At 38.2% G+C, this 14,500-nt stretch overlaps 1 protein-coding gene across 6 annotated transcripts in view; it reads left to right on the top strand.

Moving 5' to 3' along the window:
• The window catches only part of ARHGAP6 (Rho GTPase activating protein 6), a 168,473-nt gene extending 154,198 nt beyond the window's left edge, over nucleotides 1-14,275 (top strand). For all 6 annotated transcript variants that reach the window (XM_082059719.1, XM_082059716.1, XM_082059717.1 and 3 more), the window contains 4 exons: nucleotides 3,020-3,117; nucleotides 9,341-9,603; nucleotides 11,198-11,278; nucleotides 12,106-14,275. In XM_082059719.1, coding sequence (XP_081915845.1) covers nucleotides 3,020-3,117; nucleotides 9,341-9,603; nucleotides 11,198-11,278; nucleotides 12,106-12,812 — 1,149 coding nt within the window. In that variant the 3' untranslated portion in view covers nucleotides 12,813-14,275. The remainder of the gene's footprint in view (nucleotides 1-3,019; nucleotides 3,118-9,340; nucleotides 9,604-11,197; nucleotides 11,279-12,105) is intronic.
• The last annotated feature ends 225 nt before the right edge of the window (nucleotides 14,276-14,500 follow it).

Genomic DNA, 14,500 nt, shown 5'->3' with positions numbered 1-14,500 from the left:
ATACTTGCAATACTTGAAGTTTTCTTACTGTTGTTTCTCTTTAATAACACTTTAAAAGCACAGCCACATCTCAGTACATGATGCTTAGGCACACATTCTGGCTTTTCAGTGTGTAAAGGGTGGGGCTTAGGGTTAAACTAACCTTACATGTGCTCTCTTTTAATTGTGAACGTGTTTATTCCTTCTCTTCGGTGCTTGCATTTTTATCTGAAGGTTAAACACAGTGTGGGGTAAAAAAGTGAGTTTTCTTTTGTTATCCAGAGTAGTTTTTCAGATTGTGGAGGCAGATTAGGATTAGATTTCAAAATGAGAGGCTAGCTGCATATGAGAGAAAGGCAAGCCTATCTCAGATGCTTTCCTGAAGCTCACATACATTGATATTAAATTTATAGTAATGTCTAACACTGGGGAATCTCTGAGTGCTTTCACTCTTTCCATTGCTGTGACCAAACAAACAGCCCGGCAAGTTCTGCCTGTTTTCTGGAGTGATATCTAGACTCACACGTGATACTTGATCTGTAGGATTGTGTCAAATTGCTCATAGTTAGTAATTTAGGAAGCTTCTACCAGGGTTTACTTTCACCTTTTCATGTTTTCAGCAGCAGCACAGAGAGACTTTTTGTATTCTGAAGATAATTAGCACAGTGTGTCATTCGGTAATAGATGCACTGGAAGGAAAAGACTTGTGCATGTAATTGTAATAAAGCTCTGATCCTTTGAAATCAGGCAGCAGCAATTTATTTTCCAAACCCATAGGATTGGGCCAAACCAGAACTGTTGCTTATACTTGTCATTATGCTACTTACAAAAAGAAAAACATCTGGACTCAAGCCTTCAGCTGTAATATACACTGTATTGCTGCTAAGGTGTTTTTGTATTTGGTTTATTTTTTTTCTGTTACTTTTGTATACGGGGAGGTTATAAAACTCTGATTGGCTTCAGCATTGAAACAGGAATATTTGTGAAATAAAACCTAGGAAACCAGGATGTGTTGTGGCACCCAGACCACAATATCAGAATGATTCTGATGTATTGGTGAGTCAGGAAGGTTCTATCTGTTAGAACAACCCAGGATACTGGGGACACTTCAAGGGTCCTTCCACCCTTCTGTGCCTCAATAACCATGACTCTTTTTTAGCACTCAAAATCTCAGAATGTCTGTCACTCTACTGGAGACCTGACAACCTCAGAACTCTCTGATCTGTCCCAGTATGTGCTCAACAGCTGCAACAGCTGTTATTTCAGCAGTGCCTTGGCTTCCCTTCCATCCCTGAATAAGTTCTCATCCATCTACTCAGCCACAATTGCCAGTTAAACAATTAATTCAATAACAGTTATTGCAGCCCTTTTATGTCTTCCTGAGATACCAGTATAGGAGTTATCTTGTAAGTGTAAGCGTTTAATTACATGCATATCATTTCTACACTTACTTACCTAAACTGTAGTAAATTGCTACACAGGAAGAAACCCAAAACCCGGTAGAGACCATCAGTACAAATCCAGTCGATGGACCATGGATTAATATGCCCTCATTCACTTAGATAAAAGTCCTATAACTCAATAGAACTGTTAAGTTTGAGGTTTTTGCAGATGCTTTCAGTTGGAACTGAACTTCCTCTTAGCACTTTTTCAGATGCATTTTTATGGAACAGAAGACTGATTTGTTATATTTTTAATAATGGAAAATATAATATTATTTTCCTGACAAAGCCATCTTACATAGTTTATCAACTTGATATAAAGCTGAATTACATTACAGAAATACATGAATTCTACTTTACCCTCAAACTTTATTTGGAGTTTATTCTACTGTATAGAAAAAACTGTTTAAACAGAGAAGTTACAGCACAGTAGATTTCCAAAAATGTATTCTTACAAAGAGAAGATAATTTATTTAAAGACTTGTGTATCAATGTCCATCAGTAAGATATTTTTCCAGCTTAGAGGCTAACTACCATTTTTAAAAAGGAATATGTGGTCACACAAGTTTTTCAAAGAGATTTTGGATCCATTCAAATTACATGATGCATATCTTCATTTATTTTCAAAGAATTTCAGTTTTTAAATAAATGTGCCTTTTCTGTAACTTGACTCCCTGAATACCTCCCAAACCGAGGTATTTCCCCAAGTAATCTATCAGTAATTTTATTCCTATTTCCCAGGAAATGTCAGGGAGAACAAATGGCCCATGCAGTGTGACCTGAAGGTCAAGAGATTCAGGCTCTGATGAATTGCATCCAGAAGCATGTTGCACAGTTGATGACCCCTTGCTGAGATTGTCTTGCCTCCAGCTCCATCCGTCATGAGTGAACCTGGGCTGTTAGTTCAAGTTTCTCAGGTGGTTTCATCTGTTCCAGTGCTTTGAAGGTCGAGTTTGCCCACTGTATGTGGACAAACTCACTTAAGGATTGATAAAGATTCATGTAAAACGCAGTTGATAGCACAAAGTTTACTTGGGTAGGTTTGGAGTGCCATTCATGTGTCTTTCCTGGGAGATGTTGCTGTTGTAGCAGCTGAAGCTGTCAAGTCTTTTGAAGGTTAATCTCCATATAAAGTGCACTAGAGAGAGTTGGCAAATCAGAAGGCCAAACTTCAAAGAGGATGACACAAATTCTGACTGAGCCTGTTGCTAATATCCAAACTCCAGAGTGGCTGGAGATCCAGCAGGACCCACTTGTAAACCTGAGTTATGGACAGATGAACTCTGTAATTATTCAAGTTCTGATTGAGCATAAGTAATGAGTAATCCCACTTTTTGTTATCAGATATAATACCCAGCTAGATACCAATGGCTTATTCGACAGCAGTCAGCATTTGTTAATGTACAAAGTGATCTTTAGTCCTACTTCACTTGCTGTGACATGAAGTTTCTCTTCTAAGTGGAAGCTTCTGAATATCTATTTTATATACTCTCTGTAAATGTACTTGCACTTGGTCTTTTAGATTGAGCATAGTACCAGAATTAATGTATGTAAACGGATATTAATCTCCAACTAAGTATTTTTTGTTGTCTTTGTAGGTTTCCCCTGACCTACAGAATGAAGTGCTCATTAGCCTGTTAGAGACGGACCCGGATGTTGTGGACTATTTGTTGAGGAGGAAAGCTTCCCAGTCATCGTGAGTAATCTGATTTTTCATAATCCCTGTTTCTACTGGGAATTTCTGTCTCCCACTGGAAGTGTTCGAAAGGTTCTAGTTTTCCACAGCTCTTCTGCACTGTCTACAGTGGAGTAGAAGTACCCTTCCTGTTACATAGACTCTGCCAAAGAAATTATGACTCTTGTACAGTGTTTTCTAGAGACAAATCTTGTTTCCTGGCAGAGGAAAGATTGTGTCCTGCTGCAGGGAACAGAATGACATGTACATAAAAATATTCAGTGCACTATTATCTGACGGGATGTATTCTAGTGATCTACCGGTTCATGTCTTGGGTTTGTTGTACTCTTCAGTAACAGGAGGCGTGTTACTGTCCTTGAAACACAGCCTTGCGTGCCTTAACACAATCACGGCCAACCCTTTGACCAGTTTGTTGTTTTTTTCCTACTGTACATGCATAGGACATTGTAAACAAGTCAACTGCCACAACAGCAGGTTTATGGAGACTCTTTGGATGTTATTTAATTGTGTGCTTTGTGAAAGAATGGAAGCAAAAATAAAATCACACTGGTCACTACTGCAGTTATGATCCATAACATATTCCAACTTTGAGTATGGTGTATATATGCCTAAACCTGTGTGCCTTAACACTATGAGCCTGTACATTCGGATTAACGGGATTCCTGGCTTTCTCATGGGACACACAGTCATTGCCTTTATTCTGGTGAATCCCAATACATCAGACCCCAAAATATTACAAAATTTGACAAGCTTGCTGTAAGTAATTTTTAAGGGGCATCTTAGACTCTTAAGCTCTCTGGGACAGATTGGACTTTGTCTTCCTGTGTGTTTGGAAAGTGCCTAGTGCATTCAGATTATAATCAAAATTGAATTCGTACAGTCAGCTCTGATTTTTTTCTCTCCCTCTGAACATTGTATAGTTAGAGGTAATGTAATAGTGTGCCTGTCTTTAAAGGAAGAAGTATAAAAGAAATAGTATAATTAACACATGGAGGATAAAGCTTTCTTTCATTATAAAAATTAAAAACAAAAATACATGAGAATATATCAAGTGTTGTAAAGGATTTTATTAGTTTGTTGACTTAACCACATGAACACGTAACATGCAGTAGCAAATTATCACAGATCATCTGATTTGTGGTAATTGTCTCTGTGTGCTTTCTTGGTGTACCACAGACATTAAATCATTTCAGTTCATTTATGTCTGGCTGACAAGTAGCCGTGTGTATCTTTAGATCACAATAAATGCAGGATAATTACAAGTACCTTAATTGTCTTCTATGCTTGTTTCACATTTGCCATGATCCAAGACCACAATTGGGAGAGATACTGCAAATCACATGACATATGGTGAAGTCTGTAGAGACTTCTTTATTTAAGCCCCCTATTTGGAATGATCATATTATTTCTAACTCAAGCTAATAAAAAGCTTCATGCTGGATTTCACCACCTATATGTAATAATATAAAGACATAAAATTATATCTCATGTGTGGCTACACATCAATTGATCATAAATTTGTCACAAATCATTGTGGATCTAACAGATTATTGTTAGATCCTGTTTCCTTTAAGTTAATCACCTTTCCTTGAGCTTCCTTACTTTTCTGCCAGCATGCACACCTACAGGAGAAAAGGGATCTTTTGTGCAAAACTGGTCACAACTGACAAGAGGAGTTTTGTAAGAAAAGGTTACAAAACCAAATAGGAGCATATACCTACACTAGTACCGAGTTATTGTATTTTCAGTAATGGGCAGATGAAGTATCACTGAGGTAGGGAAAACTTACTGTCATTTTTCTTCTACTCTGCTATCATGTAAGTGATTTATTCTTAATGAAACATGCTTTCACTGTGATTCCAACTTTTTATTAAGATATTCCAGGCAAGTTGCTTAGTGTTATTGCTAGAAGTGTGATGCTCTTAAGAGATTAATTTGTTTCAGAACATAATTTCCATCTTGAGGCTACATATTTGATGCTATTTTTCCTGTAAGAAATGTGAGGCAGCAGACAACAAGGAGATGTTGGTCTTGATTTGATAAAAATGAGCCTCCAAAATATGTCCTTATTATTCTTGGAAATTTCCTGGTCATGTACTCAAGATCCAAGTTTGGATCTGTGGAACAGAAAATTTTATTTATTCTTGAGACAATCCACATCAGAAAAGCTAGTTGGCTGCATAGCATACAGTATGGAATAATTTTCAAGATGTTAATGTCGTATTAATGGCTCTGAAGGTCCTGCTGCTGCAATTGCCCTCACATCTCTGCTTTTGATGTCATTACAAATGTTTTCTTGGCTCTGACCTAAAAGAGGAAACACAATCTCTTTTCCTTGCCAGAGGAGGGCAAATCAGATGTTCCTCATCTTTCCATTCTCTTAAGAGCTGAGCATCACGAATGCTGTGTCAGGGAGTTTATGGAAGTTGTTCATGGTAAAGCAGTAATTACTGTTGGCAGCAATTATGAAGTGTGCTTTTGTGCATGACTTCCTAATGTTTTGTATGTTGGCTTGATGACAATGGAATTTGGGGGTTCCAGCTGTAAGATGAAGCATCTTTAAACTAACACAAAAATAAAATCTGTTTCTTATGATTATTTATTGTTAATCATGGTTAGTAGTCCTTTCAGACTGAAGGAGTTTTAAAGTGATAGAATTTTCAAATGTCTTTCAATGGTAGTGATGGGTTTTAATCCATCCTAACGTGTGGCACAAAGGTGAAGCCATGCAAACAGGCCATACAGTATGTCATATGTGCAGTTTTCAAAGCTGCAGAGGCTCTCTGAATCATTAAGTCCTCTACCCTGTTACAGTAGCAACCACATCATAATCCACTAATAGTCTGTTTTCTTGGTGTCACCTGCTTTGCTCAAATATGTGTGGAAATTACTACTGTGTGCTGCCAAACCATCACAGTCTGTATGATTTGCCTCTTGTAAGACATTGTTTTCCCACTCAGAAGCTTTAAGGTGTAACAGAAAAGGATTTCTGCCAAAACCAGGAAGGGATTTCCTGTTCTGACGACCTTGATGCCAGGGGAAAAGTAGGAATATCCCCAGCAGAAGTAATTATTAACATTTTCTAATTCACCCATGCAAGTAGACTCTGGCAGATAACATCAGTTCAGAAGGATGCCAGTTAAAAGGGAAAAGCCCAAGACTCCTCCATAGTGTTGCTGATTTTTAGTTTGGAATCTGAAATAGTATTTTCTGAACACATATGTCGTAGGTTTCTTCTGCAGTGTTCAAATCTTCCAGTCTTTGTGTAACCACTTTTTAAATCTTTTCCTTAACATGGTTTATAACCACAAGAAAATACTTTATCTGCCTTCCCATTTCTCACATTTAATAGTACATAATGTTCTGTTATTCTTCGTGTAGACCGTAATTTGCCCTTATTCATAGACTGCATATAGACAAATGGGTATCTTGCACAGAATTTACATTTGCCTCCCAATTTAGTTTTTACCCAGTATAGGGGTAGAGAATCTCAAAGCTATCCAGGGGAAGATGACTTTTGAATTTTAGTAAACATCTGTTTGCTACTGAACTCAAACCATAAAGTAAACAGATGCAAAAGATTTGTTGTAAGGAATATGTGAGAATTCATTCTTTATTTGGAAAGATGCTAGCCAAAGTCTTTTGCAAGTTGTGTTTTATTTTGTTCATGAAGAGCATGGTAAAGCTGCAAATGTATGAGATCAATTTCCAACTTTGAAGCATTCAATCCATTTTGATGGTTTCTTGTAGTAAGACTGGCAGAGACCACAGGCATTTTCTTTGATTTTTAAAACTATTTTTTTTAACAAATTTGAAACTGATATTATATATATATATATATATATATATATAAAATTGCATGGGCTTACTAGCAGAAACTGTAAATGAATTTAGAAACTTGAACATTTGGATCTTTCCAAAGACTTGACAGTTTCCATTCAAGTAAATGTTTATCAGGAGCTCTGTCTTGAGAAGAGATAGACTGTAAAAGGTGGTGCTCTTGCCAAGAAAGGTTGGACCACATGATCCTTATGGTCCCTTCCAACCTGGTATTCTGTGATTCAAGGTAAGACATGAAATCAGTGTTTCACAAAGATCAAGTTTATGTTCCTGCATTCTCTCATTTCCATTTCCCTTTCCCCTATTCCTTGTGTTACCTTGCCATGGCTAAGGGTGGTGTCCCTTTCTCTTTGCCCTGTGCAACATAGACAGGTTTTGATCCTGCAATGATTTACATGTGATAAACCTTATTGGTGTCACCGTTAGTACTAAGTACATCTGTATGCTTCCCTTTTCTCTCAGGTCTTTCTGATTCTTCTAAAATTCCCAAGACATTGCTTAAATCTTATCTTAAATCACACTCACTACATAAGCTTTTTTAGAACTTAGGAGGGCAGAAAGAAAGGAGTAAGGGACAAAAAATATTTGTGATAGAATTGTACATACTTTTAAAACCATGATTCTTCTTTGTGTGGCTGTTTATAGATTAATTTGTGCTGGACTCGTCTTCAGATAAGAAGTTGAGATGGGAAGTTATATAATTGAGGCATGATTTACTTTGTGTTTGTTTTGGTGGTTTGTTTTCTGGTTTGTTTTTGTTTGTGTTTTTGTTGTTAGTTTTTTGTTGGGGTTTTTTGGTTGGTGTTTTGTTTTGGTTTTTTTTAATGACTCCCCAGCATTACTGTACCAACCACACTAAGAAGCCCGGGACAGCTCCGCTTTACCAAATGGCAGCTCTGTTTTTTTGAGACGACTTCTGTTAAGGTTCAGGATCAGTTCAGTGATGGATTTCTTGCTGGGAGTTACTGAGAAGTAAACTTAGTTAATTCATTCCCAGCACTTTATGGTTGGTTTTATACTGAAAAAAAAAAAAAAGAAAAAAAAGAAAAAAATAATACAATAATACAATAATAATTAATAATCATGATGTTGAGCGTATATATTTTATGGTTTGGGACATGCAATATGTAAATTGGCCAGGAAAAAAAAAAATCAACAGCTTGAAAGTGGTGTTAGGTTTTATGATTATTTCTGTATTGATATTTAGTGTGGTATGGCTAGCCTGCCTTTATTTTCTTTCTTCAATTTTATTTAATTTGTCTGAAAAGAGGTTATTGTTCCATAACAAGTAATGTACTTTGGCTGCTCTCTCAGTTCAAGCTCTCTTTGTGTTTGACTCTGAGAAGGGCTGACTATTTTCAGTTCACATTTACAAGAATGAGCCTATGTCACATCACATGCAATTAGAGCAGATATTAATGTGAGGTCACTGAGAGAAGTGTTTGACTCAAGAGAAGCAAAGATAAGCATCTAAGAAACAAAGATCAAGGTGCAGAGAAATGAAAAATGAGGAATAGAAATATAAGTTAGGGACAACCAATATAAAAAAAAGTAACGTTTGTTTACAGAGTATTTCTGCATATTATTTGGGAGGTTCAGTAACTCACAAGCTGCCTCCTGTCTGCGTAGTAAATCATAACAGTTCAAGAAATCTCCCTCGGTGTCCCCAACACAATTCAAAAATGAGACTTGTCTCTCTGAGCCTTGGCTGGACTCTGGTGGGTGTTTTGTTTGCCTTTTTTTTTTTTTTTTTGTCAAAATTAAATACAGGCTGTGCTGTCTGTGACATAAAGGTGAAAGGGTAGAAGAAGTTGCAGAAGTTATCTGCAGAGCCAGTTGTTTGTTGCCTCCATCAGAAGTATGGTAGATACACCTGCTTGTACCCTGTAGAATATTTACCTTCTGATGGCTCTAGAAGAGGGTCCTTCTCACAGTGTGGGAGGCAAGCTAAGGTTTTGATTCCTCTGACTGTGTAATACTTCAGAATGGAAGAAATTATTTTAGCATGCTGCTTAGTATCAAACTAATCTTCCCTGTCATGGCCTCAGATTTACTGTTGCAACAAGCTAAATTGTCAAGGTAACATAAGGAATTGATTCACTATTTAATTTCCTGTGCTGAACTGTATGGTAATGTCTTTTTTGTTATTTTTTTTTTCCTTGACAGCAACATCTTTTGATTTTTAGTGGCCTCTGCTGGCCACTTTGTGGCAAAGTTTTACTCATGGAAAATTCACATCTGTACTGCTTCTGAAGTGTTTCATTTCAGCATCTGCGATTATACTCCTGTATTTGATTTTATTTGTATGATGTCAGACTGCACCTGTAGTTGTGAACATAAATCATTTTTCATTAACAGCAGTTTGTTTATCAAAATTTCTTAGGAGCCCTGAGATGCTGCGGTCAGAAGGTTCCTACTCCACTGGAGGAAGACATTCTTCCACAGACTCCAACAAAGCCTCAAGCGGAGATGTTTCCCCTTACGATAACAACTCCCCGGTACTGTCTGAGCGCTCACTGATGGCAATGCAAGAAGAAGTTGCCCGCAGCCCAGATAAGCTGTACAGGGTACCTGAACAGTACACGCTGGTTGGACATTTGCAGCCCAAGACAAAGGAGAATTCTTCTGCATCAGAGGCTGGAAAAGGTACAGTACATCCTGCTTGGGTTCCTCCTCCTCAGTGAATGATGGGGGTTTCTGAAGTCATTGAAAAATGTCATTGTTGTATTATCAGCTATCGGGAGTTGAGGAGCAATAGTGTAAATAATCTTACAAGAAATGACTGACCAACATCCTTTTTTTGTGTTGAGCCCGAAGGGTCTGTGCTGAGTCCTCCTCATTAGCTCAGCCAGCCATCAGCGATGTTCTTGGTATGGCATTTCTCCAAACCTGGAGCTATTATTTAGGAAAACAATTATGTGTATCCTGCTTTTCAGCCTGGCTGTGGCAGCATGGCAAAGACTGATTTCTAGTCCAGCTTCATAGGACTGTAATACTTGCAAGGTTATGGGTCTGGACTTTGGAAAAATCTGAGACTTTAAGATGCCAAGCTACAATTTTTCTCCAATTGAAAAGAATTATCTCAACACCCTCTCACTGGACAACACAGCTGAGCTGTACGGCATTACATCTCTACTGATACACACCTAGCAATACTAGTGCAGGGATCCATAATTTCCATAGCGATCTAGGGAGTGCACACCTGAATGATTTCTTCTGTAAAGAACAGTGGTTTAAACTGAGAGTTCACGAGCACATCAAGATTGTTTTCATTTAAAAAAGATATTTTTTAAAAAATTTATGTTCATAAAATGCATATTTAGTGAACCAGATTTTAGGAACTTTCAGTTTATAGGGATGCAGATAACTGTTTGGTGGTATTTTTAAAACCATTACATTTCAGAGGTACTGATTAGGCACTTAATTCCCTTTGGAATTAATTGGATTTAGATTATCTCAATTATATGCTTTATAAAAGCCAGTGGACATTTATCTTCTGTATTCAGCATCTAAATCTCTGAATTGGTTTCAAAATTTGGTCAGATTTCTAGTCAGTTATGAACAGGAAATTGCATGAAGTTTTATCATATTAACCATCTTTTGGACTTCAATATGCCTCACAGCAATACTGGACCATGACAAATTAGGAAATTCCATTACTGTAAGATGGAATCAGAAGCAAGTATGAACCAGTTATAATCCAGCACAATGCCTGACTGAGGACATTTTATTAAATCTCTTTTCTGTGACAGTGCTTCTGTGTAAGACCCAGGCCATACTGCCAGTGACAGAACGTGCCTTACAGTGAGCCCTGGGCCTGGGGCTACATGAGGGAGCTTTGCTATTCTTTCCCATTAAAAGCACAAGTACTACCTTCTGTTGATGCGATTCTCCTGTTCTTGTGCAAATTCCCCCACTGACTTCAGTAAGGCTTAAGGGAAATTCTCCTCTCAGCAAACTCAAGGCATCCTGCCCATACAGAGCTTACTGAATCCATTCCAGGATGTGAACCTGAAACAGCAAGTAACTGTGAACAAATATATTTGAGATGTTTGTGTTAGGTCCACAGTATGTCAGATGCTAGTACATGTTAACGACTTTGATACCTTGAGTAAGATTCTAGTACACGTTAATGACTCTGATACCTTGAGTAAGATTTCACCATTCCAGTTGTATGTTTCTAAACAATGGCTTTAGAGGATCAATTAATCATCTTCTTTCTGCTCTTACTGCTATTTAGGTGTTTCCGAAGATCATTTTGATATCTGGGGCACCTGGCATTCAACGCTGAAAAGTGGCTGCAAAGATCCAGCAATGACAGGTCAGTTATTTCTTAAGTCCAAATCTAGGAAAGACATAAACAGTTTTTTGCTTTAGGGAAATCTCAGTGAAAACCATTAGGAGAAGAACTGACATTGCCCAGAGTTGAACTTTTAAAAGGTGACCATTCAATAAAATACAGAGGAGCATAGCAGTTGTACAAATGTGGCAACATTTCAAACCGTCACAAGATAATTTCAAAAGTAATTTTAAAATTGCTTCAAGAAATAGTTTTATGTTCTTCTAAAAGTCATTGGAAGGTGGATACCCAGTGGGGATTTGAGAACAGCTGCCGTGGTGACACAAGCAGAGGCTGTTGTGAGGTTGGCAGCCCTGGGTGCTGACCCTGCCACTGTCCGGTCTGGTCCCAGCAAGGCCCTGGCCCATCCTGCCTTTTTTTTTTTGTCTCATCTGCACCCACCTCACAGAGGAACTGTGAGACTAGAACCTCCCCCCTGATTTTCAAGCATTTGAAAGACGTTACGTGCTACAAGGCTTTATGTCAGAGCAAAGTATTAGAGTAACCTGGAAATATATTAGATTTGGTTCAAGTAGATGTAGGGCTGGTGCTGTGCATCCTCAGGTTCACCTAGTGGTGAAGCTGATGCACCTTCAGTCACGTGGCCTGATGATAAAAGCCCCCATCCTTTTTCTACAGTGTGACGCAGGGAAAAAGTAATAATTGCTAAATGCCACGTAAATGATTATGCAGACTGATGTCCCTGCTCACTGCAGGGAGGTTGGACTAGGTGACCTTTGAAGGTCCCTTCCAACCCAAACTATTCTATCGTTCCATGATTCTGTTATCTTTCTGGCTCTGGCCCCCAGGTTCTTACGGGAACATTTACGAAAGCAGCTTGCTGCGACCCGGACAGTGCTCTCTTTCCCAGGGGAACCTCGCTGCATATTCTCCTCGGTGGCAGGGCAGCTCCTCCGAATTGGACACCAGCAGGCAGGTCATGCGAAGGAGCCAGACGACTGCTGCCATTCCCGAGTGTCAGCTCCATCCCGTGGTGTCTCGGATGTACAGTAACCCGCATATCGAAGTCGGCAATAGGAGTTCAGACCTGTCACACTCCAAGTCAGAGCGGCACTTGACTTTAAGCAGTGTGGAGGACCTCAGTGAGCGTGACTCAAACACCAGTTGTTCGCAAAGCACAGCCAAGTCCTCTTACAGAAAAGAGCGGCCACCACCTCCCTACCCAGGCCCAGCCAAACCAGGCTCCTCATTGTCACAGCGATCAAGCATTTCTTCAACATTGCACTCTTTGTGGAAACTTCAACGCCAAGACAAAAGTTCAGGAACCAGAGCAGCTGGAGGACCACCCGCCAAAGCCCCTGACCAGGCCACCTCTAGGCAGGAGCAGCCGGCCCCACACACCCAGGCGGGTCACATCTATTCCACAGCACCTCACAGTCCAAACAGTAAAAACGTTTCTGAGGCAGACTGGCACGATTGGCAAAGGGAGAGGTGGCAAATTTGGGAGCTTTTATCAGCTGATAACCCCGATGCCCTCCCAGAAACCCTTGTATGATTGGACTCTGCAGAGCTGCTGATGATTAAGTTGAAGGTGTCCCTGCTTAGTGCAGTGGGGTTGGACTAGATGAACTTTGAAGGTCCCTTCCAACCCGAACTGTTCTATGGTTATGTACCTATGCCTCTGTCTCATAGGAAAACAACAGTGACATTGGAAAATGGGAAGGGCTTGTTTGTTTTATACCAACTGAATTGCATATACTTTTTTTTAAATGTTCACTTTTAATTTCTTAACAGCACTGTCAAGCAGTCCATTTACAAATACAGTATGTTCCTGTTTTACAGCAAGCTTTTGAGAAAAATCAAGATGAAAATTTTAGTCTAATAACTCTGTATCCATATGCTGTGTATAAAACTGTTGCTTTGATGTTGCTAAAATATATTTATATATCTGCAGTTTTGATGATTGTATATTCTGTAATAAGTATTGTATGATAATCATATGTTATGTTTTCATATACAGATGTCAACCAATCATGACTGCTTTTTTTAAAAAAAAAATCACTGCACTTACATTACCGTGATATGCATTGGAATTCTATAGAAAGTGCACAAGCTGGTTTCTGTGCTTATATAAAAAAACTGTTAAAGAGGGAAGTTATCCTTCTTTTCACTGCCTATTGAAAAACACTAAAATAGAGTGGAACATGAAAAGCCATATATTTTATAAGGGTAGTAAGGAGCTTAGAGGGGAAAATACCAAATATTTTTTTTCTTATAAATATATTTGCAAACAAAATTAAAATTTGATAAAAGATTGTAAAATATTTTTGTTAGATTCTGGTAGGAAGCAGCTCAAGTAAGAGCAAGGCCGTGCCTAAACCAACTAAGGATGTGGTGTAAAGATCTGCCCTCCCATTCTAGAGGAAAACCAATGTTATGTATACAGGATATAATATATATATTTATAAATGTATGATTTCATGTATTGTTCTAAAACAATAAACTGGAATCAGAATTTTAGAAACCCAAACCAAATAAGTTGAGGTGTGTAACAACTGGGAAAAAATATGGCTTTTCCTTTGAAATAATAAAGCTTCAACATCAAGAAAGAGAAAGAGAAAAATGCAGACAGACAACACGAAAGGGAGTCACACAGAGTTTCAGAAATGAACATGACATTTGGTATGTTCACAGCTGCATTTCTATAAATACTGTGCCAAATTCTGGGTCAATAGCGCTTCTTCAATAACTGTATGTTGCGTTGTTAAATGTTGCTGTTTTACACGTGTTCTGGTGATTTTAAATTGCAAAATTGTTTATGGCCAGCAGGTGGCAATGTACTTCAGTATTCTAGAGCAAAATCTTTTTATCACTTGATAAGGGAAAGTGTATAATATCAAAATAATTTTATAAAACATATTAGTCTTAATTTTAATGAAATTGAAGGCTTATTCAGTGATGTTGTCTTTAAGTTCTATCTTGTGCCATAATGATGGAATAAAAAGCTAAGCAAAATAATGAGCATATTTTTTGCTCCTTTTTTTGTTTGTTTGTTTTTTTATGTAAAAATTGATGTGTTTTTATTACATTCTTGACTGTCTCTGTCAAAAACATCTGAAAGGCTTAGGAGCTTAAGGCCCACTTTCAAACATGACTTAAATATACACAATCCAAGGTTTTACTTGAGTTTTAGGCTTAAAATCCATCATATGAAGAGTCTGCCCATCATATATCCATTTCCCA

This window comes from Streptopelia decaocto, assembly GCF_964273445.1.
Source record: "Streptopelia decaocto genome assembly, chromosome: 1".
NCBI classification, from domain to species: domain Eukaryota; kingdom Metazoa; phylum Chordata; class Aves; order Columbiformes; family Columbidae; genus Streptopelia; species Streptopelia decaocto.
This window is presented reverse-complemented; position numbering and strand designations above follow the sequence as displayed.